We start from the raw sequence: 27,379 nt of genomic DNA on the forward strand, positions 1-27,379 counted from the left end.
GGGAGGGGTCCGAGTCCGAGGCTGTGCTCCTTCCTGCTGCTCACACACTGGGCCTTTTTCCCAGGAGGACAGAGGCTCGCCAGCTCCTTTCTTGCTACAGTGACCACAGGAGCTCACAGTGTCTACATTTCTTGGGGGAGGACATCTGTGTGAAGCATTCCTGTGCTGACAGCTAATGGGAGCACTGCAACAGACAGCATTTTCTGATAGTTTATAGGAAGCATTTGGATCTGATCTCTGTCCTGAGCTGGTGAGTGAGCAAACTCTTTGCACCTGCACAATGGGAGGCTGGCTTCATGCTGATGGGCTGAGGGGCAGGTGGAGACCTGGAATTCCAGCCAGAGGCTCATGCCAACCTCTTTGTAGAATGGAGAACCCTTGTGTCTGAAAATGCCTTCTCTTCTTATTATATTAGAAAGTTATAAGAAAATATGGAATGAGCAGAATATTTACCAGGTGTCCAGTTGGAAACTGTGGAATATATAGTGCATACCTGTAGGGTTTTCTGACTCTAACCTTTTATTATCTTAGAGCTATTTTACAACTCCACGAGTTTTGATAATTGGTAGCAGTGCAAAATAATTCTTTTCTTGGTCATTTTCTTAGTGCTACAGTCTATAACAAAATACCATACGCAGGGTGGCTTATAAGCAGAAATTTTTTTCTCACACCTCTGGGGGATGAGAACAAAAATATCAAAACACCTGTACATTTGGTGTCCGGTGAGAGCACTTTTCCCAGCTGGCTGTCTTTCCTGCAAGTTCACATGGAGGAACAGGCAAGCTCCTTCTCTAGGGTCTCTTTTATGAGGGCACTAACCCACTCAGAAGGTCTCTGCCCTCATGACTAAGGCACCTTTTGAGGGTCCACCTGTTGCAGGAACTATGGGAGTCGGGACACCGAGACATTTGGTGAGAAGCAGCATTTTTTAGTGCCAGCACTGGCTCAGCGGATTCCTATCCAAAGGCTGAGCCCCTAGTGCAGCAGGGCCATGCCTTTTATACATTCACTACAAGATTAGGGGGGAGTCAGCACCCAGGATCCATTGCAGCAGGAGCTATTAGGTCACTAGGTGTATCCAGGATGCTCCTCATATTTTAATCTATCTCTGTAAAGGTCACCCGGATACCCTATTGTAACTAATGGGCCTCCATGGCTATGATCAGCAAGCTGTTCCATACCAGCGAGTCCCAGTGAGGAGGATACATTGTTACCTTGTTTCAATCTCAAGCACCCAAGCACCTTGTGATTTCTCTGCATTCCTGAAGCTTCAGCAGAAACTTTGTTTCCTTGGCTTCCTACCACACAGCTATTCACCATGAACATTACATTTCTTCTATAAATTTTGGAAAGGCACAAACATTCAGGCCATATCAGGCATATAAATAAAATCTGTCTGTGGAGGTTCAATGAACTTCCCAACCTCAGCTTCAAATGCAGCCATTCTTGCCCCATTTTCTCTTTTGTATCAACATTCTTGAGTCATGAATGTATCTCTTCTTTGGGATTCTCCATTCAAATAGCAGTAACATCTGCTTGGTGCCTTTGTTAGTAATCAGTCAAATAAAATCCTTAACACATGTTCATTTTATATTTCTTGGAGATCATGATTTTACCTTCTTTTAAAAATTTTCTCTTATTGCTCAAATATGGTCCATATGGCTTAAAAATCTCCTTTCAAATGCATTCAAAAATACCAATTCTCCAGGCTGACTTCCCTGACACACAGTGTAACTACACCTCAGAATCGGACTCTTCCTTCTTTCTCAGTTTTGGCTAAGGCATGGTAACAATTTTTACTTTATTTCAAGGGAAACCATCTCTCAGAAATTGTCCATGAGGAGGTCATGAAGTAGTTAGATGACTGGTTCAGATCTAACCTTGTAGAGGGGTACAGAGAGTGGGTAAGGGGATTTGTGAAAGGACATTCAAGGGAGATGTCATGGTGCTGGCCTCCAAGGGAAAGGGGAGGGCAGGGGCCTGATCCTCACCTCGGACTCAGACGGAGGGCTTCAGGGGGAGTCTGCAGAGAGGAGCTAGAGGTCAGGGGCTGGTGAATGTTGAAAGGAAAGGAGCGACACACAGCAGCAATTTACTGGAGAATTCTGCTTTATTAGGGAAAGGTGCTGGGTTATATAGGAAGGGGCATGGGGTGATTGTGCGGTTACTTCTATGAGACTGGTGGCTATTGGCTAGGTGCTGGGATTGGGAGGGGGGCGAGAGGTGATTGGGCTTCAGGTGGCGCCGGCGGGAACTGAGGACCCCCCCAGCCCCGAAGAGAAGCCGGAAGTTTGCCATCTTACTGGTGGGGGCCCTTCATTCCCCCCTTTCTCCTCTATGGGGTTGTGGACATTGCTTTCTCTCTGACTGCTTCCTGCTGAACGGGGGCGGAGAAGGGAGTGAGGGCTTGAGGATTGGGAGGAAAGGGTTGATAGGACTCCCCACAGTAAGGACGGGTAGATGTGGACTTCTTCAGGTTGGAAATCAATGAAGGTTCCCTGTAACCATAGGTCGAGGACCTGTTGATTCCAATGATGCCAAGAGGATATGGGTGTCAGGAGCCAGGCGTCTGCGGCCATTGTTTCCAGGAACAGTTTCCAGTGGAGAGAGGGGTCCATCTCAGCGTGTGGTGAGGAGGTCACGTGAGGGTGAGGGATCTTCTGTGGCCAGAAGCTGGTAGTTCCTGAGTAAAAGCTGGTTGAAAGCTTGATTAGAGATTTTTCCGACTTGGGATTTGATGAACTTTATTATACAGGGTAGGAAGAGACAGGCGAGAAGAATGATTATTATGGGGCCTTCAGTGGACCAGACCCAGGTAAGGAGGGGGTTTGTTAGTATTGAAGAGAATGGGTTGGAATTGGAAGCAGAGTGGAGGGTGGAGGCAAGGTCGGTGAGTTTGGTGATGTCAGTTTCTACAATGCCAGATTCGTTGATGTAATAACAGCACTCTTCTCGAAGGAAGACGCAGGTGCCGCCCTTCTTGGCTGTAAGCAGATCTAAGGTCCGCCGGTTTTGAAGGGTGACCTTAGCTAGCGAAGTGACCTGTCTTTGGAGAGAGGCTAGGGAATCGGCAGTGGATGTCAGGGCTCCCTCAAGTTTGGCGTTGAGATATCTAACTGTCCATAGAGAGTGACCCAAGGCTCTTCCCGAAAACCCTGCCCCAATGGCTGAGGTGGTCAAAGAGATACCGACCATGATGGGAAGGAAAGCAGCCCTTTTTGTGCGCGAGGGCAAGGGAGGTTGGAGCTCAAGAAATTCTGCCATGCTGTAAAGTGTACGCTGTGGGATTAGGGTGACGAGAATGCAGGGTGGGTGTATCGGAGTTGGGGAGGCAGTGAGTTGAAAAGACTGCCATTACACCAAAAGAAGTGTCCCAGTTGCGTAAAAGTCTTAGAGTCAGAGGTAGGGGTGTAGATAGAGAGGCAGTGGAGTGCGCTGGAGGGGGGGTGGAGTTGGGTTTACACAGTGGTGGATGCTGGGATTATCTGCATATTCTGGTTCCCATAGGGGTATGTCTGCCAGGGGGCAGAGGGGTAGTCCTTCTGCATGGAAGGAGTAGTTGGAAATAATAAGGGGCAAGGTGGCCAGCAGTGGGCGCTGTAGTGATGCACACAAGAAACAATTGGCGGTGTTAAGGGTGTGGTTGAGAAAGATGGTGGTGACCTGAATTAGCTGTAACGAAGAGTAGGAGAAATTGGAAGAGGGGCAGGGACAAGAAGATGAAGAGGCACCGTCAAGAGTTTGGATAATGACTTTTTCGGAATGTCTGATATCTGATGCAACTTGAGAGATCTGGGAATGAGAGGGAACATACTTTCAAGAGATATGAAGGGTACCGTGGGGGGTCAAGGACCCCCCGTAGTAAACTGAGGCTGTGACTCTGGCAGCCCATTGAGAGTCCCAGGGATCTGGGATTGATAAAGAGAATGAGCCGTTGGGATATTTCATGAAACGATTGGAGGAGTAATACTGTGGGTACCAGGAGTTACCCATGTAGTGAATGGCACAAGACCAGTAGGGACATTTCCCGTAGGTGTCTGGCCATCACCTGCAATAGGCTTGTTTTTGGTCATAGAGGAAGCAGAGGTAGGGAGAATAAAGGTAGCTGCTAGTGAACACTTCGGTGGAGGGAGGAAAGTGGTGGAGGTATAAAGGCTCAGAGCAGCTTTTCAGAGGGCAGTCTGATGTGGCAATGAGGGCAGTAACTTTTGTTTGATGCTGTGTGGAAGTCTGTCTGACTTTGAATTGGCATACAAAGGAGGCTGGGGTGGCGGGGAAGACAATAGGAATGAGGAAAAAAAGCTAGAGAGCAGTAAAGGAGGAAAAAGTCATGATTCGGGTATGGATGGCAAAGGGGGTGAATGGGATTTTGGAGGAAAGAGGACAGTAAGGTCAGGAGTCTGGAGGGAGGGAGAGTCTGTAAACTTTTGTAGGTTAAGAGATCTTTTAGGTGATGTGGGAACAGAATGGTAAGGGGCGCCCTGAATGTTAGTTTATGAGCTTCTTTCTGCAAGAGCTGTCCAGCGGCTAATGCCCGTAGGCAGGGGGCCCATCCCCGAACTGTGGGGTCTAATTGCTTGCAGAGATAAGCTACTGGGGCAAAGGATGGGCCATAATATTGGCCTAGGACTCCTAGAGCTTGACTGGACCTCTCATGAATGTATAATGAGAAGGGCTTTGACAAAGCAGGAAGATGGAGAGCTGGCACTTCCACAAGGGCTCGACGGAGCTTAATGAAGGAGTGTCAGGGTGAGGAGGATAATGGTTCTGCAGGGGGGCTCTTGCTGAGGTCATATAGGGGTCTTGCTAACAGGGAGAGGTTAGGGATCCACGCTCTAAAATACCCAGCCAGGCCTAGAAAGGAAAGGATTTCTGTCTTGGTTTTGGGAACGGGCAGGTCAGAGAGGAGCCATTTTCTATCTAATGTAATGGACTTTCTTTGTTGAGATAGGAGAAATCTGAGGTAAGTGACAGAAGGGGAAGAGATTTGAGCTTTGACAGGGGATACTCAGTAACCTCTGGAAGCTAGAAGGTTAAGTAGGGAGGCAGTGTCAAGTTGAGACTGTTCCCATGAGGGACTGCAGAGTAGAAGATCGTCCACATATTGTAATAAGGTGGACTTGGAGTGATCATGATGAAACTGTTTGAGGTCCTGAGCTAGGACCTGTCCAAAAATATGGGGACTATCTCGGAAGCTTTGTGGCAAAACTGTCTAAGTGAGTTGTTCAGAATGTCTTGTGTATGGGTCCATCCAGGTGAAGAGGAAATCTTGGGAGGAGGGGTCTAGAGGGATAGAAAAATGCATCCTTGAGATCTAGGACTGAGAAGTGGGATGCCGAGGCAGGGATCTGCAATAAAAGGGTGTATGGATTTGGAACTAAGGGATGGATAGGGACAACGGCCATGTTGATGAGGCGTGAAGGTCTTGGACAAGGCGGAAAGATCCATTGGTTTTTTTAACAGCTAATATGGGGGTATTAAACGGAGAGTGAGTGGGTCTGAGGTAATTTTTGTTTAAGAGATCTTGAATGATGGGTTGGAGGCTTATGAGGGCTGAAGTGGTTAGGGGATATTGCGCCTGATAGATATACTGAGAGGGGTCACGTAATTTGATAGAGGCAGGAGGACATAGAGCTACGGAGGGGCTTGTAATGTCCCCAACTTTGGGATTTACAGGGTGTATAAGGGCGGAACTGGAGCTTTCATTGGGTAGAGGGGGGTTGTCGGCTATGAGGGCCATCAGAAAGGGAGTACTGGGGGCTGTGGGAGTGGATATAGTTATGGAAACGTGGAGGAGGGAAAGGATGTCCCATCCTAGTAAAGGGATGGGACATTGGGGCATAACTAGGAAGGAGTGGGAGAAAGGTATAGGATTGTCTTGGATTGTGCATAAAAGGGGGGGGTTAATGGGAAAATCTATTTACTTCCTACCCTGACTACAGGAGTAATGGCAGGCATGGTAGGGCCCCAGTATTCTCGCAAGACTGAAAAGGTGGCTTTTGTATCTAGGAGGAAGGAGATCGGGCGACTGTCTACTATTAAAGTAACACTGGGCTCCTGTTTGGTGATGGAAATGGTCAGGCGAGAAGCCCCCAGGCCCTGTCAATCTTCTTCTGCCAGCCCCACTACAGCGAGCTTAGGATGGGGGTTGTTCATCCAGCCTCCCCTTCAGGTGGCTGAGCAATCAGACCCCCAGTGGCCCTTTTTGTGGCATCTGGGGCATGAGGTGGTAGGAGATCTGGGGGAGGGGCATGCCCTTGACGAATGTCGTTCTTGTCCACACTTGAAACAAGCTCCTGGGGGGCACTTGTTTGTAGAAGGGCGCCCAGGTTGTGGTTTTATCAGCTGGGCCAACATTTGGAAATTGGCCTGATCAGCCTTTTGTTTACAGCGTTCTCTCTCCTCCTCCCGGTTATGGAAGACTTTAAAGGCCACTGTTAGGATCTCAGTCTGTGGGGTAGCGGGGCCCTGTTCTAACTTTTTGAGTTTAGCTTTAATGTCGGGGTAGGTTTGAGCTAGGAAGTATGTCATAAGGACATGTCTTCCATCAGGCATTTCTGGGTCTAGGCTGGTATACTGTAATAGGGCTTGAGTGAGTCTGTCTAAGAACTCAGAGGGAGTTTCGTCCCTCCTTTGAATTATGTCTTGAAGCTTTTGAAAATTGACTACTTTACGAGCTGCCTTTTTCAGACCTGCTATTAAGCAGGAGGCAAAAATATCTCGAGAGCGGAGACTCATGGCGGTGTTATAGTCCCAGAGTGGGTCTTGTTCGGGGACAGCGGTGGGGCCAGGGGGGTAGGTGGGGTCAGTCCTCTGGGTTTTGGTATCGTGAGTTTGGGTGAAGTCCCAAACTCGTCTACGCTCTTCAGGGAGGAGAGTATTGGCCAGGAGCATGAAAATGTCATGATGTGTGAGGCTGTAAGACTGGAGGGTCCATTGAAACTCTTTGATGTATGTCGTGGGATCAGTGGAAAAGGAACTTGGGCGTTTCTCAAGTTGGGCTAAATCTCCTAAAGAGAAAGGGACATGAACGTGCACGATGCCTTCGGATCCTGCTACTTCCCGGAGGGGGGCAATAATTTTGGGAGGCCCTCGGGACCGAGTCTGAGGGGGACTGAAGGGTTCTGGCTCAGTCTGTGGGGAGGGGGGGGATGCGGTCCAGCCGCGCCTAGTCGAGCAGGTCCTGAAGTGCGGAAGGGGGGCAAAGAAAATAAAGAAAGATAGAAAGAACTGGGAGGGCTGATGCTCTCACGCGTCGCCAGCCAGCAGCCCAGCTGCTTACCTCTGCCGCTCCAGTTGGGAGTTGGGCTTAAACTTACAACTCTGAGGTTAAGAGTCCCATGCTCTGCCAACTGAGCTACAGCAGGGCTCCTGTTAGTTGCTTATGGAATGCATAATCAGAATGTTCTTTGTTTTCTATTCTTGCTACATCAGCAAGTAGGGGAAGGGCATAGCTAGAAGCAGGGGCGGTGTTTCTACACATCTTCAAGGTTTCCCTATTTTCAGAGTGAGGAGTCTTGGCTCGTCTTTGAGGACAAGATATGTTTTTGTGGACAGATAACTTCCAAGGACTGCACCGGTTGTTTTCAAGCTTGTGCTTTCTCATGCTGTGTTTGGGGAAGGTGCTTTATTATTCTGCTTACAAATATGTGAGAAGACAAAGGCGGTCTCTAACAGGGGAGAAATAGGTGATGAGGGCAAAGACGGAGGAGGCCCCCGGGACTTAGTTAAAGGGGGGCAGAAAGGCTCAGGCTTAATCTGCAGGGGACGAAGGTGGAGGAGGTGAGATGGGGGAGGAGATGATAGGGGAGGAAGGAAGAAAGGCTGTTGTAGGAGAAGAAGGGGAAGGGAGTGAACGGGAGGCTTCTGAGGGGGTGGTGGCTTGCAGGGTAGGAGAACTTTGGAGGAGCGGGGGGAGGAGTAGGCGGAAAGCTTCGATATAGGGAATCTCCTTCCATTTTTTCAGGCGCTGGCAGTAGTTAAAGAGATCGTGAGTGATGTTAGAATCAAGAGTTCCTCCTGTGGGCCATTGGTTGTTATTGTCTAGGGGGTATGTCAGCCAATCTTGGGAGCAGTATTTATGGAGAAGTTTTGGTTTTATATCAGGTGTCAGGGATAGGGTAGCCAGATGCTTAAGCAGGCATTCAAGAGGTGAACTTTCAGGGAGGGATGAGGAGGCTCCCATGGTTAAAGGACAGAGAAGGAGACAAACAGGGGAAGACAAACGGAAATCCTCAGACCGGAGGCAGATGGCAAAGAGACAAAGGGCATCCCCAGTGATCCTTGGTGGTCTACAGAAACTCGTATACGAGTCAGAATTTCTTAGGAAGTGTGGGTCGTCACCCAGACTTCCCTAAGAAGGCAGAGTGCCGGAGTCACAAGGTACCTAGTACTAGGAATTTTTGGTGGATGGAACGGATTTCGGCAGACAGAATGGAAGGACGAAGGGGGAAAAGGGAGCGTTCTCATCCACAAAGGAGTCACCTCGTTTATGGCTCTTGGAGGAGGGGCCTGAGGGCCTGTCGCAGCTGTGAAGGCCTGAGGCGGGGTTTATGGCTGTTGGAGGGGGGGCCTGAGAGTCTGCAGCAGCCGTGAAGGCCGGAGGCGGTGATTTATGGCTGTTGGAGGGGGGCCTGAGGGTCTGCAGCAGCCGTGAAAGCCAGAGGCGGGGAGGGTTCCCTCCTCATCCCCAAGCGTCAGAGCCTTGCCGGACGATCACGGTCAATGGCACTGCGATAGCTCGGGGAAGAGTGGCCCACTCTGGGGGAAAACTTACCTAAAGGCCAGAGAGGAGTGGTGAGTGTGATGAGCCAGCGCTGGAAAAAGAGGATGAGGGCAAGCTGCTGCTGGTGTCGGGGGGAAGACGGGGCCCAGTTGGGGTGTCCCGTCTCCAGGGTTTCAGCACCAATGAAAGGAAAGGAGCGACACACAGCAGCAATTTACTGGAGAATTCCGCTTTATTAGGGAAAGGTGCTAGGTTATATAGGAAGGGGCATGGGGTGATTGTGCAGTTACTTCTACGAGACTGGTGGCTATTGGCTAGGTGCTGGGATTGGGAGGGGGGCAAGAGGTGATTGGGCTTCAGGTGGCATGGGCGGGAACTGAGGACCCCCCCGAAGAGAAGCCGGAAGTTCGCCATCTTACTGGTGGGGGCCCTTCAAATGTCCCAAATTTTAATGTGTGATCAAGCTGGCTATGATTAGAATGAATTTATTTGAAATGACTTTAATATGTTTAATGAGCAAACAAAGGAAAAAGTGGATTTAGCAAGATGTGGCACACAAGCCAAAAAAAGAGCTGGAGAGAGTTTGCTGAGGTGAAGGGGTGATGCGTGTCCATATGTTAGGGGGAACATGTTTATTTCCCTCCATTCTTGTCCCTGCTGCAACAAGGAATTGAAGGGCAGAGACACAGTAGTGAAGCAAAGTAAAAGTTTTATTTAAAGTTACTTAAAGAGAGGAAAAGGGCACCAGGCAACCTCAGGGAAGAGAGGTGCCCTGAAAGGTTTGATTTTTACTTAAGAGAAAAAGTTTACACGCAGAGAAAGGGGACTGTGGGCTACCTCATAGAAGAGGTACTGAAAGATTGGATACATTTTATTTAAGGCTATGCACTTGGAAATTGCAGGCAACCTCAGACAGGGGAGCTCAATGAAAAGTTGGAGGTTCCCCCTTTTAAGGATTTTTTTTAGAAATATGAAAAGGGCTAAAGGTGTGGACTTGTTAAGTGGTATCAAGATGTTTATCTCTGATGAGACATTAAGTTTCTCTTCTTATCAGTTCTCTAGGTAATTCTGCAAAATTAGCTTAACACAAGAAATTTACTGCTCTGATTCCTTCACAGGATAGCAGCTTCCTGGTCTGGTAACATATCAATTAAGACCACCTGCCCTGCCTCCAAGGTGGGCTGAGTTATTGTCTGTTTGCTAAAGAATATTAAGAAACTTCTTAACTTCCTGGGTTTTAAAATGCAATTTTAGCTCTAAGATGGTATTTTTCCTGTCTTTATATGCTGTTTATAGCTGGGCTTGTTTGGAAAATTAATCATGATGCTTATCTTTTGCCCAGGTTGCAGGTTATTTGATTAGGGGCTGGAGGAGGGAAAAACAGCATGTAGGTAAAAATTAAACTGGGCCTTTTAGCAGGCTAAAGTAAATTTTACAATGGCATGATCTAATTGACACAATGAAGACATAGGCTATGCTGAGATACTTATTCTTTACCTGGGGAATATTTGGGCATTCCAGGCCAAGTTGTCCCTGGCCTTTTGAACTTTAACTGATTAACTCACTAAGTCTGTGAGTCTTTTCTGGCTCTTTAGTTTTAATTGGTTAACATTTGAGTCCCTTTTTAGTGGGCTTTATTGTCCTTATTCTCTCTCCACCCCACTCATATCTATTTTCCCTCCTCACACATACATCTGAACTGGACCATGTGCAAGAGAGGCCACCGTGGGGTCATCTCAGAGCCCTTTATGGAGGGCTGCCTGGAAGGACCAGTCTGCAGTGTGGAGCTGAGCAAAGAGGTGTGGGGTGTGCATACAAACCTCAGAGTGGTCTGTGGGTATGTGGACATGGAAGCCTTGAGACTGGAGGAGATCTTGGTAACTGAGGAAATGGATCAAGAAGGCCTTCTAAGGATGCAACACTCACCACTCTCTAGTTTCCAGGAGGAAAACATATTTGTAAAGGGCTGCAGGGAAGGCTAGGTTTTCTTCTAGGAAAATGACAGGAGTGTTTATTTTCAAATCATCTTGCCTTTTGTGACACTAAATTCCATCTTAAAAATGTCTCTCCCCTTCACCTACTGCAAACATCCCCTCCCCCATCACAGACTACTACAGCTTTTTAAATTTAATATACACCCCACAGTTCATCTTCAGTCTGTTTGTTAGTGTATATGTGTATTCATGTAAACAATATAATAATGCTTTTATGTTAATCCTTAAAATGTCCACAAAGTAGTGCATCTGAAGTCTGTTATAATAAAAATATATTTGGTCTTTGTCCCTAGTTCCTGGCAGTAGCTCCTAAAGCCTTTGGAATTTCCTGAGTGAAAGGAGTGCCTTTAGTATGCTAATGAGATAACTGGGTTGTGTTTCCTACAGACCTGGTTGTGGGTGGGGGCTGCTGCCCAGGAAGACCAAGTCAAGGTTAAAGGGTTGGAACTGGCAGCCTCCTCCTCCTCTCTCCTCCCATATTCTACAGGAAGGAGAGGGAGGCTGGAGATTGTGTTTTACCGCAAATGACCAGTGACTTAATCACTCGTGCCTATCAACCTCCATAAAAACCCCTAACAAGACTCAGTTTCTGACTTACTAAACCCAATATTCTTAGAGGTGTCTCCCTATGCTGAGGGCATTGATCATCTTTTGTTCCTTCTGACACAGTATTCAGTCAATGTAGATTCCATTATTTATTGGTATAAAAAGACACAGAACTGTCTAGGATACAGGCACAACTGCTGTAAATGAGGATCCCCAGACACAGAGACAGAGCACAGGGAAGCCTCTCTCCCCCCAGGACAGTGCAGAGGTGAGGTGACCACACAGCTGGGAGCTGGGCAACTCTCTGGTCAGCCAGAGCCCAGGCCCCACCCATCTTCACACTATACCCCCTCCACTCTTATCCCCATCTGTGTGTTTGTCTCTAGTAGAGCAACCTAGTGGCTGGCTGTGGGTAAAATTGCAATATTTCCAGAATCTCTCACCTGGCTTTAGTTCATCTGCATATCAGTAGGTGTTTCCAAGGGGTGGAGAGCATTAGTCCATCTGCATATTAATAGGTAACTACAGGGTGTGCCAGGGTTTATCTGGACCAGAGAGGTTGGGTGGAGCTCTCTGCTGCTGCAGCCTCGTCAAGAGAGGGACAAAGCAACTGCTTATAAGAAATAAATGGGTTTCTTAACTTTATTTCTCCCTTTTACCGATTTCAGTTTCAAAGGTATTTTTGCCCCAGGATTTCCTCCCCAAGGTTACACTGGCCCTACTCTGCTTATCACATCAAGCTGGCCAACATTTCTCTAGTTACCTCACCCACCTCACCTCTGCCCTGGAAAGCCAGCAGTGTGAAATCAGGGGTTAACATTACTGAAGTTCCAGTGCTGGAACAGGGCCTGGCACACAGTAGGCACTCAAAGGAAGAATTTGCTTAGAAAATGAAGAATTTGCTGCTAGAATAAAGAAATAAAGGAAACACTCTGTTTTTATTCTCCCAGAGATTGCTTGGAGACCAACTTGTAGGCACATAAGAGTCTCTGAAAATATGAACCCAAGATTATTGTTACTATATTTTCAGAAGTCACAGAGCCTTGACATCTGAGGGGAAGTGAGAGTAGATTTCAGGGAGTAAAGAAGGTGGGACACATTCATCCTTAAACACAGTAACAAATCAAAGGCTCTAGAGATCAAGAGGGCTCTGAAATAAAAGGGATTGAGCCTTTACAGATGCAGCCATAAAAAGACTGAGTCCTGGGACAGGAAGTTTCTTCTTCACCAGCAGCAATGCCACTTCACAGACACAACTTTTCCACCAGACTCAAGAAATAGAGCACAAGTATAATGGTCTTAAGGAAAGAATGTTGTTAAAATCTGTTCATGCCATCTTTACATCAACATCAGCTAGGGCATTTCCCTGATACTCAGGTTCCATTCTCTCCGGGTGGACTCAGCTTAATGACAGTGATTTCAGTGTAGGATCTGAAGAATCAAAAGTTAGCATAAGTACAGCCATCTTAAAGGCTTAAATACCACCCCCTAACCTAGAAGGAGGAAAATTATTAGAATCTTGAAAAACAAGTTAGTCAGCCAGTGTTAAATGTAGTGACCTTTAATTAGCTGACCTCAAATCAGTTAATCATACACACCAAGCTTATCTTGCTAGAACCACCCTAAACATTCCGAAGGTAATCTTATCTAACCAGACCCCAGGATGTGGCCCCAGCCAAAGATTTATGTGTCTATGAAAAAACACTGTATTGTGATTGTGGAAAATGTTGCCCCCTTTGAAAATGCTATAAAACCTTCTGGCTTTGTGTGCTCACAGTCCTTGTTGAGACCCGCTGTGTTGGGCTAACTTGGACCCCAGCTAGCTGGTTACTGAATAAATTCCTCTTGCTTATTGCATCAAGAGACGCCTTTCGTGAGTGATTTGGGGTGGCGTCCTCCTCTGGGAGAATCCAACATCAGAAAGTTGCAGAGTAATTACAAATGATAACATCATGTCAGGACCTATCAGATATCTAGGAACTCCATATAATTAATAGAACCCTCATGCTCATTATGCAGAAAGACAGATATGAGTGGGATGAAAAGAGGGTGTGGCCCACGAAAAACTCAGGGAGTTAATCAGATAAAGCCAGAGGCCAGAGATAATTCAGACGATGAATTAAATGAAGCCCCAGGGAACCCAAGAATGAGCTGAAGGGCACAGGCCCTTCTCAGATGACAAAAATTCCCCAGATAAAAATGTCAGAGCTGAGCTTATGTCTTCAATCCTCCAATCAGATCATGCTCCCAAGGCCAAAGAATGTCAATCAGGGGCTTCTCTCTGCTGCCAAAAGTCCCATAAAGGAAGCCCCATAAAACCCACACCTCCCTTGGAGTGCATTCAAATAAAACTTTTGCTCTGCTTTCCAAGTCTCTGCCCTTAAATTCCTTGTTGCTACCAGGACAAGAACTGAAGAGAATGAACTCAACCCATAACAAACCTATACAAATATACAGAAGCCTTAATATTACTTCTTATTTGACAATATTCCCTTATAAATTTGATGTGTTATATAAATCTAATTAGTTTAACCATTTAGAATTTGATTTGGCCAAAACCATCAAAAATAGCTTTTATGTTTTTTTTTAAAAACACTTGGTTGCATAGGTGTTTTGCCAATGGGTTTCAGACCTGGACAAATTCACTATGGATTCAATGTGACCAAAGAAATGACAGTAGAATTTCTTGGCGTGAAAGGGTTTTACCCAACTTTATTTCCATGGGGCAGGTCAATCACTAGAATCCCATCCACTCAGAGCAAGTCTGTGGGCAGCAAGCCAGTCTCTACCTCTGGGCCCCTCTGCCTGCACCATCGTCCCGCACAGCCATCTTCTGGGCCTCTGTCCTTGGTGCTGCCACCACCCCAGCTTCTGATATGCTCTCCTGCAGCCTTGCAGCCATGCCACCATGTAACCCAGAGCACTGGGTGAAGCTCTTTATATAGAGTCCATAGCAATGTATTGCCTGCACGTATATAGTGAGCTAGCCAGCCAGGGCCAGGTGAGAATCCTGGCCACAGGTACTTCCATTTTATCCACACTCCACCCCTCCATGATGCTCCTCTCTCAATCTGTGTGCCCCCAGTCCTCTGCAATGGTCCCTTTGCAAGGAAGCTGGAACATTGTAATAAAACTCCACAACAACATAATATAATATACAAATAACAGAAATTATAAATTACAATAACCCTCAAGCCTGAGGAGATCCATTGCCACCAAGTGGTCATCCTGGCTGTATTCAAACCAGTTCTACTCAAATGAGTTAACCGAAAGAAACATGGGTGGTCATTACAGTATGCTCCTTCTCCAGTCTCTCCAGCAAAAAGTCTTGTAGACACACAGGCCAGATTTGTGGTTCTGTCTCTGACCTCTACCTCTTTGGTCTTAATGGCTGGAACCGCTGCTCTGGTTTCAGTTGTGGCTATAGCTCTAGTAAGATCCTACTTGACTTCCCATCTAATTTCCTTCTGTTTCCTCCTGCCTGTATTATATCAACCCACATCTGGGTCCTTGTAACCTTCTTGGGTCCTTTAAATTCTTCTTGTGAGTAGCAGACCTTATTTCTTTCTCTGTTCTCAATGCTTCAGCCTCTCCTAAGTCTGCTACTGCACGTGTCACCTCACTTATGGGCTGCCCTAAGTCAAGGGAAAGAATGGCCACTAGAGACCCAAAGAGGGACATGGGAACCATTTAAAGCACAATATTTCTCATCCCAGTAGTGAAAGACTCTTCATCTGGGCCATGATTCTCTGAGCTATAGATACCATTTCTTATGCCTAGCTCTCATAACACCTGTTGGAGCTTAGCATACATCTGCCATCTAACAGGAGAGGATGGCAGATCACCCTGATTGGGCCACACAGCATGAAGTGCAGCCATAAGCCAATCGAAGAGGGAGTGATTCCCTGGGATCGATGTGCACTTTGTAACCGCTGCCTCAAGGTGGGCTGAACTGTCAGGGAAGCCAGCTTTCCCATCCATCTCTGATTCTGACAGAACAATTCCATCCACCCCTAAGTCCCACAGACACAGGAGCCAAGCATATATTGACTCTGAGGGCTTCTGTCTAAACTGGGAGCCCAAATCCACCAGCTCGGCCTGAGTATAGGGGCGGAGCATAGAGTGCTCCCCGACCTGGGAGGGGGATGCTCTTCTCCTTGGAGAACTCTCTGCTGTTGGGTCTTTATTTTCTTTATAACCACTGGACATGCTTTCAATACAGGAGGTGCCAGTGCCTCCGGCACCACCCCTTCATCCTTCCCCAGCTCCTCCATTTCTGGGGCTGATGGCACCTTTCTCTCCACTCCCCTGGGTGCCTCACCTGCTACAATGCCTCGCAGCAACGTTAGCCTCAGTCTTCAGAAACTCTCACCTTCACCTCAATGCTTCACAGCTGGCTTTCTCATTCCATCTCGCCTGTGTTTACCTCATGAGTTTGTCTTTTTTCCTTGGTGGCCTTTTCCTCATTCAGAGCACCTGGCAGTGCTGCTGTCTCATTCTGTAAGGAATCTTTTACCTCTTCAATACTGACTGCCAGTGGTCTTGTGCTGCCTCCTCTGGCATCAATGCCATTTCCTTCTTCTGGGAATCCACAGAGGTTTGTAGCTCGCATTCTTGTGCCGCCGTTTCTTGGGTCTTTTTCGGGAGCATGACTTTCTCTTCTGTAAACTTTTTTAATACTGTGAGAAGCAGCCAACCCACAGTCTCCACTGCCTCATGGGCACTCTGTCTCTCAAAAGACCTACTTACTAGACCAAGGGCCACCCCTACTGCTTCAGGTATTGCCTCCACTTACCTCCAGTCCTGGGATGGTGCCCAGCCCTCTAGGAGGCAGGCCACCTCAGACTACACAGCCATTGGAGGACAATCCACTGTCTCCCCATTCACAGGGGCAGCCTGCTCAAGCACCCCTCCCATAAGGGCAGCCTGTCTTTTTCCTTGGTCAACAATGAATCCTGCCAACTACGCCAATTGTCTTGCCAGTGGGTTTCAGCCCTGGGCAAGTTCACTATGGATTCAATGTGACCAAAGAAATGACAGTAGAACGTTTCTGGGGTGAAAAGGTTATACCCAACTTTATTTTCATGGTGGCAGGTCAATAAGTAAAATCCTGTTCACTCAGAGTGAGTCTGCATGTAACAAGCCAGTCTCTGCCTCTGAACCGCTCTGCCACAGCAGTCTTCTGGGCCTCTTTGTCCACACATCTGGCCTCTGATTCTCTCTGCCTGCACAGCCATCCCACACACCCATCTTCTGGGTTTCTGTCCTCGGGGCTGCCCCACTCCATCCTCTGCTCTGCTCTCCTGCAGCCTTGCAGCCATGCCACCATGTCGCCCAGAGCACTGGGCAGAGCTCTTAATATAGAGTCAATAGCAACATATTGTGCACATGTGTGTAATGAGCTAGCCAACCAGGGCCAGGTGAGACTCCTGGGCACAGGAACTTTCATTTAATCCACAATAGGATAACTGAAACTTAGTTATCTATTTAAGCAATTGAAAAAGATTTTACAGGCAAATATAGAAGGTCACATAGTTGACAGAAAATTTTAGCTCTTTTAATATTAAGAATAGTCAGTTTTCTTAAGAAATCAAACACCTGATGATAAAGATACCATGAGGAACAGAATTTTGTTTTCTAGACAATTATCTTAAGGGCAAAGAAAAAAACTTTTTGCAATCTCTTATCAAGACCATATCAATAGTACAAGAAAACTTTGTCTTTTTAGCAGAGAGAAGAAGAATTGGGTTTTGTACCAGCATACTTTTGATATTAAAGTCATTTTAAATAAATTCATTCTAATCATAGCCAGCTTGATCACACATTAAAATTATTTTCCTAAGATTCTTTTTCACAAACCTACAGCTTTCTTTTTTTTTTTTTTACATTCAAATTTTATCCTAAGGTTTTCCTCTTTAAATAATGAGCCTTTTACTTTTAGGACAAAAGTACTTTCTTTTTTCTTCAGTAAAAATTCATTTCCCTTTCTCATATCTTTTTTTATCAAGAGCACACATACTAATTTTCTTGCATACAGAAATGTTTCCCTTCTTTCTCATGGCTTTGATTCCATTCATTAGAATTCCTGGATTTTAGAAACCTTAATTTCTGGTGAAAAATAAGTCAGAAGGAATTGTGAACTATTGCACCAGCATTCTTTAGATTGGCAAATTTATGAATACACTTCATAATTTCTAGAAACGTGTTTCTTCATAATACAGTCTTTTAGTAAATGTCAAACAACTTTACCAACAAATAAACTAAATTTATCTTTAGTTTTCTGTAATAAGACAAAAGCAGATAAATTTAGATAGGTGATCAATGTATATAGGAGACTCATAGATTGGGTGTTGATGATGGTCAAATACCATCATGCAGTGATTCTGGGGACCTTCCAGATGATTGTTAAAATGATTTTATCCAGGATTGTGGTTTCTGGTTAGTAATATCCTGAGGCTATTAACTGATCATATTCTCTTGTCTCTCTCTCTTGTTCTCCAGCCTTATGTCACTTAATTTAGGACATTAATTTAGGACACTTAATTTCAGAATTTTTCCTTATAAACAGTTACTCTCTGTTGAAGAAGTTAAATTGGGACCACACAATGACATGATTTAATATTTGTAGCTCACAGATGGTCTCAGTCTAAGCACTGGATTCAGCATATTTCAGTAAATTCAGAGCCTTTTCCAGCACTAGTGTCATTCTTGCCAACACTGAAGAGATAAGCACCCATGGAATTCCCCTTGAAATAGAAATATTGGTCTCCATAAGTAACATTATCAAAAAACAAAACTCAACTGAGTAAACTTTAAGATTCTAATTGACTTTATTAAATAATTCATGAATCACACAGCATCCTGTCTAGTAATTCAAGAGGAACTCTGTCAAGGGGAAGAAAGGAAAAGTCTTTTAAAGGCAGAGAGAGGGTATTTAAACAAATAAATTCAATAGTAAGAAATGCATTGTTTAGGCAAGGTAGCCCTCCTAACTGGGAAGAGTCCACCTGAGGGATGGCTCTGGAAAATTCTAGTTTGGCTGGTTATAGGTCACACTTAAGGTGGCTGAAACTGATGTTATGTTGCATATTAAATCTTGGTTTACTGACAGGAGGTCTTAACAGAAATGACTCCATTTTTGAACCTGTGGTTTTCTTTTTAACAGTTCCTCCTCTTGTGCAGACTCTCAGCTCAACTGAGAGATTTGATCAAGATTTAAGGCCTTCGCCCCACTCTCAGCTACTGCTCTGTAGTTCTCACAGCTTTTATTTCTGTGTGTTCTATTCACAGGTGATGACCTTTTTTTTGTTTAATTGCTGTTATTTACAGTTTACAAATACAGGTTTAAAAAATTTTTAAGTCAGTCAACCAATTGTTTATTTTATGAGATTTCAGTCTTAGAAAGATGTTTTACTTTTGGTTAGAAGCTGCAAAAATGCATTTAAAACTTTTGAAAGAATACAATGTACCAGAGCAGTTTTCATAGCTTTGTAAGCAGAGTAATTCCTGATGTTTGGAGTGCACTTTGGAGCCATGGTCCCTGAAACTCCAGTGTGAAAATATGCTCCCAGCCTGGGGCAAATAAACCTTTAAAGCCAAAATCAGTCAAGGGGAAAAATAAAGTGGAAGAAACCCCATTTATTGCTTACAAGAATTCTGATTCTGTTCATCTACTCCCACTCACCCATGTCTCTCCCCATCCTGGCTCAGAAGAAGCCAAAAATACCTCTCAGGATCAGGTGCCCACTAGCCCCCACCCCCAACCCACCTCCCACTGCTTGTAATCGCCTGTTGATACGGATATACTACTTCTCACCACCCCCTACCACCCCTAAGAAACACCTATTGATATGGAGATGAATTAAGGCCAGGCAAGAGATTCTGGAAATATTGCAATTTTACCCATAGTCCCCAAGACCCAAAACACTCAAAATTGAGTATGTCAAAGAAGTATCCTGCTGAATGTCACCTTTTTAAGCCAAGCGGCTTGCTCTGTGATCTCATTTACTTGAGGTCCAACTTCCCCAGAAGCAATAATCCAGGTACAGTGGGTGGTACTGGCCACGACAGACACCTCCTTGTTCAGCTAAAAGGTAGTCAAGAGATATTCTGTTATTGAAAACAGCTTTGGCTAGAGTCTAAGTATCTTTTTTAGGCAGCTATTGTCATGTCAAAGGAATATGCAGTAGAATCGAGAGTTAAGGAGAGGTTTCTGACCATATTCTTATTTACCCATATTCCTAACCAGAGATGTACAGTGCTAACCAAAGGCAGGGAACCCTGAGCCATGAATGACCCCAGTAGGGCTTTTTTAAACTTGATCCTGTAAATCCATGAAACTACAATGAGATTTTTTAGTTTGCTTGTGAACATCAAGGGGCACAGTCAAATAACCTACGAATTATTGAGAGGCTGTGCACCAGATATTTAGATGTTCATAGGCCCAGAGAGAATGATGAGCACCATCAAGATTAACCTTGTTGTGACCCAAACCACATCCACCAAGTGGGCAGGTTGGACAGACAGGAGTTTTCAGTGACAAATCCAGCAGTCTGAATAGCATAGTTTATCACCCTTAGCAAATATTTGGGAGATACAGACAATGGCATTATCATTCCAGGCCAGTGTCAGAGTAAAGGAAGGAAATGGAGGAGGAAAGGGTCTATGTTTAGTTAGAGTGTGATGTCTTGATCAGGCATCCTGGAGGAAGCAGTCTACGTGGATGTCAGCTCCTTCTCTTTCGAGTCAGTTTGACTGAGTTCTCCAGCATTTGTATAGGACCAGATGAAGATGGGGCATTTGTCAGCTTTAGATACATATCTTAATTTAAGCCCCTGAAATTTGGCTGCTGTTGGAGAGGTGAAGTGGACCCTGTATGGGCCATTTAAAGAGATTCAAGTTCAGACTTTGTTCTTACCAGCTCCAAATCAGAATTAGTTCTGGGAGTGGTAGCCCCACTACCAGGTTTTTAAGGAAGCTAGAAGAATTTAGGTTCAGTCCAATTCACAGGTATATCATAGAACCTCAAAGACAATTAACAGAGTTCAACCTAAATAGACAAAAATGTCAATATAATTTCTTCTTTTTACATTTAAGCTCATATATTTATAGTAAAACTGATATGTCTGCATTACCCTTTTCCTGACTTTTTGTAAGTGTACCAAGAATAGTGATTCAAAGGTCTTTTTAAAGCTGCTTTACTGGAACCTTATAAACAAGTTACAAGGTTGACATTTTTTCCTTCCAAGGGGCTTTATTGCCTCTGAAAAGTCAACCTTTTCTAAAACTGTCTGGTCATATCTGACTCTACATACATCTCTTTCAAATATGATATTCCAGTCAAAGCTTTGGTAATATAATCAGTGTTTCTAATCATGTTCTCTGACGTGGAGAGCAAATCTCACTGAACATAGGTAAATAACTACTTATATTGCCATGAAAAGAATACTCAAGATTTTTGGTGTGTTTTTTTTTTTAATTTTGGACAGATCTGGTGAGGAGAAAAAGGAAAGGTTAAATCTTTGTTCTCAAAAGGAAAGGTTAAATCTTTGTTCTCAAGGGTATATCTTACCAAATTTTTTATAGCTTAAGAGAAACAAGAAAAAGGTTTCCAAAGTGTGGAAATGCAAAATATTAGGGAACCAGTGATATTTTAATATGGCTCATAACATGAGTCATATTTCATTTTCTTCAGTCCATATAGTCCTATTTTTTTTTCTATTTGATCCAGTTTTCCTAGTGGTTTTGGAAATTCTTTTCTAATTCAGTTTTATGATCTTAAAGCTGTCAGAAACCTGTATTCTAGAGTCTTTTTTCATGAATCTCTTTTGCAGGAGCTCTTTTGTAAAAAAAAACTCAGTCAAAGTACAGCTACCTGTAAACGATAAAAGGCTTTAAAATGGCAATGGTTAAAGATATGATTTGAGTTCATTATAATGCAGTTGACAAGGAAATCTGATTATTTCTGTTACAAATAATACTTCAAGATTATATCAGGACACATTGGATTTCTAGGAGTTTCATGAATGACTTTAAAACACTTATTTAAAACCATACACACACACACACACACACACACACACACACACAAGAATCAAAGTTTTAGCATTAACTGACAGCATTTCCCATGTAAATTAACATACCAAATACCCCAATTAGTTTAATGTATCTCTTTCATGGGGAGAACAAATCCTTTGAAATGTTCCAGGGGTCCTCCAGAACATATCAAAGTTAGCTTGTGGTCAAAAGTTTAAGAATTTCATTTTGGAAAAGTTTTCCAAAAAATACCAAAAAAAGTTTTGAAACACTTGTCCAAATAGGCTGACAGTTCACTGTAAAACAATACTTTATTATCTATTTAACCAAAGTGACAATTAGAGTCCACAGGGAAATACATAAGGTTACATAATTGTAAGCAAAGCTTAGCTCTATTTTTATTAAGAAGACTCAGTTTTCTTAAGTAGTTAAAGACCTGATGTTAAGATATCATGAAGCACTGGAGATTATCTTGATAAAACACAAAAGCCTTATTTTCTAAGTAGATAATCTCAAAAGTAAAAAAACAACAAAACAAAAACCTTTACCATCTTGTACTGATAGCAGACTGTTCAAGAAAACTTTGTCTTTTGAACAAAAAGAAAACCAAATATTATTTTTGCATCAGTGTACTTTTAATATTTAAACACGTTCTTTAAAAATTCATTTTTAATCTTAGCCAGTTGATCACATATTAAAACATATTTTCAAAGATTCCTTTTCCACAAACCTTACAACTTTCTTGTTATATATATATATATATCTTTTTATTTTATGTTTTCCCTCATTAAATAACAAGCCTTACTTCGGGACAATATTAATTTTTATCAACAACAAAAGAAAGCATTTCCATTCCTCACACTTTCTTTTCCTGAAAATACTATTTTTAGTACATTCTACTTTTCTTGGGTCTGGAGATGTTTCCTTTACTACTCTTAAAAGCTTTAATTACATTTAACACAATTCATAACTTTTAGAAATGTTAAATAAGAAGTAAATAATGATGAACTCTCTTTTACATTACCTTCCTGTGAACTGGCAATATTAAACACTTTTTGTGACTTCTAGAAACATGTGCCTTAGTATAATCTTTCAATAACTCATGCAAAAAATGTTTACTAACAGACCCAAATTCATCTTCAGTTTTTCTATAATACAGAAATCAAAAGTAGATCAACTTCTATTCAGTATTGTTTCATTACCTTAATTTTGTTTACTTTTTTAGAGGTATAATTGATATGAAGCATTGTATTCACTTCAGGTGTAGAATTTATTGATTTGATATTTGTATATATAGCAAAATGACTGATACAATAAATCTAGGTAGTATCCATTACTACACACAAAATGATCACCACAATTAGTCTTATTAATATCTATCAGTATACATAATTTTTTCTTGTGATGAGAACATTCAAGATCTGTCTTAGCAACTTTCAAATATACAATACAGTATAACTAATAATAATCACCATGGTATACATTATACCCCATAACATATTTATTTTATAACTGGAAATTTGTATGTTTTTATCTTCACCCATTTCCCCAATACCAAATGTCTATTTCTGGTAACCACCCCATCCACTCTCACTATCCATTAGTTCATTTTAAAATTTTTAATTAATTAATTAATTAATTAATTAAATGAGATGATATGGTGTTTATCTTTCTCTAACTTGTACTTAGCATAATCCCCTCAAGGTCCACCCACATGGTTGCAAAAGGCGAAATTTACGCTTTTGTGACTGAATAGTATTCCTCTGTGTGTGTGTATGTGTGTGTGTGTACCACAATTTACCTGTCCATTCATCCATTAGTGGAGAGTTAGGCTGTTGCCATATCTTGGCTATTGTAAATAATGCTGTGATGAACATGGGGATGCATATGTCATTTCAAGTAAATGTTTTCAATTTTTTCAAATATCCATAAATAGAAATGCTGACTCATATGGTAATTCTGTTTTTAAATTTCGAGGAACCTCTATATGTTTCCACAGTGGCTGCACCAATTTACCCTCCCAACACAGGACTCAAGGACTCCCCTTTCTCTACACCCTCACCAACTCTTCTTATTTCTTGTCTTCTGGATAGTGGCCATTCTGACAGATGCGAGGTGATATCTCATGCGGGTTTTGATTGGCAGTCCCTGAGGACTGATGTTGGGTACCTTGTATTTGGCCTGTTGTATGGTACCTGTTGTATATGGTACCTGTTGGCCATTTGTATTTCTGAATTAGAAAAGTGTCTATTCAGATTCACTTCCCATTTTCAAAACAGATTGTTTGCTTCTTATGCCATTGAGTATATGAGTTCTCTGTAATTTGAATATCAACCCCTGATCAGATATATGATTTGTGAATATTTTCTCCCATTCAGTAGACTGCCTTTTCATTTTTTTGATGGCATCCTTTGCTGTGCAGAAGCTTTTTAGTTTAATGTTGTTCCACTTGTTCATTTTTATTTTTGTTGCATTTATGATGGTTCTCGAGAGATGAACATTTTAGAAGATTTTGTCTCCCCTTTGTCTTTAGGAAGGTTCTGCCAAGGAACGTCCAGCGTCTCCTTGTGCAGGGCCCCAGGACTCAGTTCCAGCTCGGTCCAGCTGGAGCTGAAGAAGGAGACAGGAAATCTTGTTAAATGTGGAAGATCCTCTTGGAACTGCTTTCTTATTACTGCTATCTTTCCACATATGTGGAAAGAGTTTTCTCTTCTCTCAGAAAGAGACATTAAAAACAAGTAAAAGGAGTTTGCAAACGCATTGAACTTAGATTCAAGGTGTGCCTAAGTACGAGCACATTAATAGCCTTTCCCCATTCCTACTTGGTACATTGGCCAGAACATGTATGTTTCCTGGTTACTTCTGAGTGCTAGAAGACTCATTAGTAGGTATCAAAAATATCAAATACATCTCCTTTTCCCACCTAAACGTCAGTCCCACTTACATACAAATGGAGGTCTGGTGTGGGCAGGGGCCTCAGGAAAATTTGGCCAGCTCAATCTTACATAGATGCATCTAGTGGGCCCCTTAACCATGTGTAGCATGTGACACCAGCAGAAATGACCTCCAGAACAGACAGCCAGACTGAAAAATCCATATACCTTCTAGACAGAAAGAATTTTTGGTAGTAAATTTGCAGCCATGTTATCTTGCTACCATTTGATGATGATATATATAGTATGTCCTCTGGGAAGAACAAGACCCACATAGGAAGTGAGGTCTGCCACATGGACATGTCAGACAGTTTTCATGGTCTTAGGGGATTTTCCTGAGGTTCTCACACCTGGGGTGGATAGAGATACAGTGGGATGTGCTTTATTTATATCAGGAACTAAATTGTTCCATTGAATGGTCACTGTGTGTGATCATTATTTCATACAAATGAAAATACTAAATGATAATTCAAATGTGGTAATGAAGACCAGTGGGTAGGAAAAGTTGGGAGGAGTGATCCAACTTTGAATTTGGTCATGAAGAACTGAGAATCTCTTAAGGGAGAAAGGGATACCAAGATAGGAGCAGAGCCTGGGCAAATGCAAGTAAACAAGAAATAAAGGGTGCAAGTCCAGGGAATTCTGAAGAACAGTATAAGAAGGTGCTCACCATGTAAAATGGGGCTGGGGCTGAGGTTCTCCCTCCCATAATATCTCACCCCAACTGTTCTGCATGTAGTAAGGACACCTTCCCTCTCTGACCTTCCCTTTTCTCTGCTCCTTCTAGTGTCTTCGGTGGCATCCAGCCATGGGTCAATGCTCACCCTCCCGTGCATCTCGTCAAAAGGCTCATGATTTGCTCTCCGGCTTTGGAAAATTTGCTGAGAAGTTCCACCTAGAAACAAAAATCATCTCTCAGGAAACCACCACTTTGATTCAATCATCCCTGAAGGCGGGGGACTTTCAGAAGACTATTACTGAGATCAATGAGGCATTGAGAGACATTGAGAATGCCCCACTGAGTATTGCTGTGACTGGGGAGACTGGGTCAGGGAAGTCCAGTTTCATCAATGCGCTGCGTGGGGTTGGCAATGAGGGAGAAGGTGCTGCCCCCACTGGGACGTTGGAGACCACCATGGAGAGAACTCCATACAGAAATGAGAAATTTGTCAACGTGACAATATGGGACCTGCCTGGCTTGGGGTCAACTAGCTTTAAGCCACAGAAATATCTAAAGAAAATGAAGTTTAATGAGTATGACTTCTTTATTATCATCTCTGCTACACGCTTCAAATTATATGATACAAAACTGGCCAAAGCAATTGGAAAAATGGGGAAGAATTTCTACTTTGTTCGAAGTAAAGTGGACAGTGATTTGGACAATGAACGAAGGAGTAAACCAGCGACATTCAATAAGGAAAAAATCCTGAAAGACATTCGAGATGACTGCAAGAAACAGCTAGAGAATGCCAAGGTGAATCACCCTCGGGTCTTCTTGGTCTCCAACATTGATGTGTCTGACTATGATTTCCCAAATCTGGAGATGACACTTCTGAGGGAGCTCCCAGCCCAGAAGCGCCACATCTTCATGCTCTCCCTGCCCAGTATCACTGAGGCCGCCATTGACCTGAAGCGGGACTCCCTGAGGCAGAAGGTGTGGCTGGAGGCACTGAAGGCTGGAGCATCAGCCACCCTCCCTTTGGTGGGTCTGATCAATGATATAGATCTGGAGAAGCTGGAGGAGACTTTAACCCTGTACCGGTCTTACTTTGGCCTGGATGACGCATCCCTGGAAGCCATGGCCAAGGATTTGCATGTGTCAGTGGAGAAACTCAAGGAAAATCTGGAGTCTCCACACTTGTTGTCTGTCAAGAAGGGTAACGAGTCTGTGAAGGACAGACTGCTGGAGTTTATTGAGACACTTTGCTCAGTCACTGGGGGCCCCATTGCCACAGGCATTTACTTTACAAAGACCTTCTATTTGCAAAATCACTTCCTTGATACTGTGGCTAAGGATGCCAAAACTCTCCTTAAAAAAGAGGAGCTTTTCACAGAAAATGTGGGCTCTGCCGAGGTCTAACACCCTGTATATTGGGAAACAAAATCGGAATGATGAGGACCAGACCCCACCGCATCCTTGGTGCTGGCCAGGCCTTGCCAGCCGGCCTCATAGTTAAGAGCTCCTCTAAGCAGGCCTGGTATTCCTGCCCCAAGTAAGGACCCCTGATGTCTCCACACTCTCAGCCCTGGAGCAACCTTCACCTTAGTGCCTTTCATGCAAAATGTAGAATCAGCTAAAATTCTGCCTGGGAAAAACAAGGAAGGAGATCTGGAATTTGATGCTGAGAAACACAGGCATGTCAGTGGTCCAGCTACTCTGCATCCAAGGCTGGGTACCATAGTTATAATAGTGGCATTTGGTGTCTCAATGGTTGGCACCCAGAATAGGCTCAATACGTGTTTGATGTTTGCACAAATCCAGTCAATAGTATTAATTCTTGAGAGTTCCTCCTGATATGTCCATCTGAGGGTTCCTCTGTTGTCCTTCCAGAACTTATCATGTTATTTCACAAGCTTCTGCAATGTAACAAGGATCACGATGTAGTATAAGCCCTGGCAGTGGTTTTGCTTATTTTTTTTAAGTATGAGTGTGTGGGTAAAATTGCAGTATTTCTCAAATCTCTTGCCTGTCCTTAATGCATCTCCGTATTAATAGGTGTTTCCAAGGGGTGGAGAGAAGAGGTCCTTCTCCATATCAATAGGTGATTACAAGGGGAAGCAGGGCATATCTGGACTGGAAAGGTTGGATAGGGTCCCTTTTTCTGCAGCCGGGTCATGAGAGACACAGGCAAGCAGGAGTGGACTACTTGTAAGCAATAACAAGTTTCTCCCACTTCATTTCTCCCTTTGACTGATTTCGGTTTCAAAGGTATTTTGACCTAGGCTGGTAGAATATTCTCCCCCCAGAGTTACAGAGTACCTGATTTAGGCTTTGCTGATGTGCCCATTTCAAAGATGCTTATTTCAAATAAGCACACTGCTAGCCACATAACTAGATGGAGAACTTACCCAAGTGTATTGTGTTAGCCTAAAGTGTGGTGTGTAATTTTCAGCTTTTATAAGTAATAAACCTTTTTTTTTTTCAA

The 27,379-nt window shown here is 43.6% G+C and overlaps 1 protein-coding gene across 3 annotated transcripts; it reads left to right on the forward strand.

Annotated features, from left to right (window-relative positions):
- On the forward strand, positions 1-27,379 carry LOC108396771 (interferon-gamma-inducible GTPase 10-like). Of its 3 annotated transcripts, XM_073222140.1 has the most exons (3): positions 1-250; positions 2,511-2,629; positions 25,021-27,379. In XM_073222140.1, exon 3 carries the CDS (start codon positions 25,042-25,044, stop codon positions 26,311-26,313), a length of 1,272 nt encoding a protein of 423 aa, XP_073078241.1. In that variant the 5' UTR covers positions 1-250; positions 2,511-2,629; positions 25,021-25,041; the 3' UTR covers positions 26,314-27,379. The 3 variants fall into 3 exon arrangements, with proteins under 3 accessions (XP_073078241.1, XP_073078240.1, XP_073078239.1); XM_073222139.1 differs by lacking the exon at positions 2,511-2,629 and having other exon boundaries at positions 2-250; XM_073222138.1 differs by lacking the exons at positions 1-250; positions 2,511-2,629 and adding an exon at positions 2,660-2,815.

This window comes from Manis javanica, chromosome 14, assembly GCF_040802235.1.
Source record: "Manis javanica isolate MJ-LG chromosome 14, MJ_LKY, whole genome shotgun sequence".
In the NCBI taxonomy this organism is placed as follows: Eukaryota; Metazoa; Chordata; class Mammalia; order Pholidota; family Manidae; genus Manis; species Manis javanica.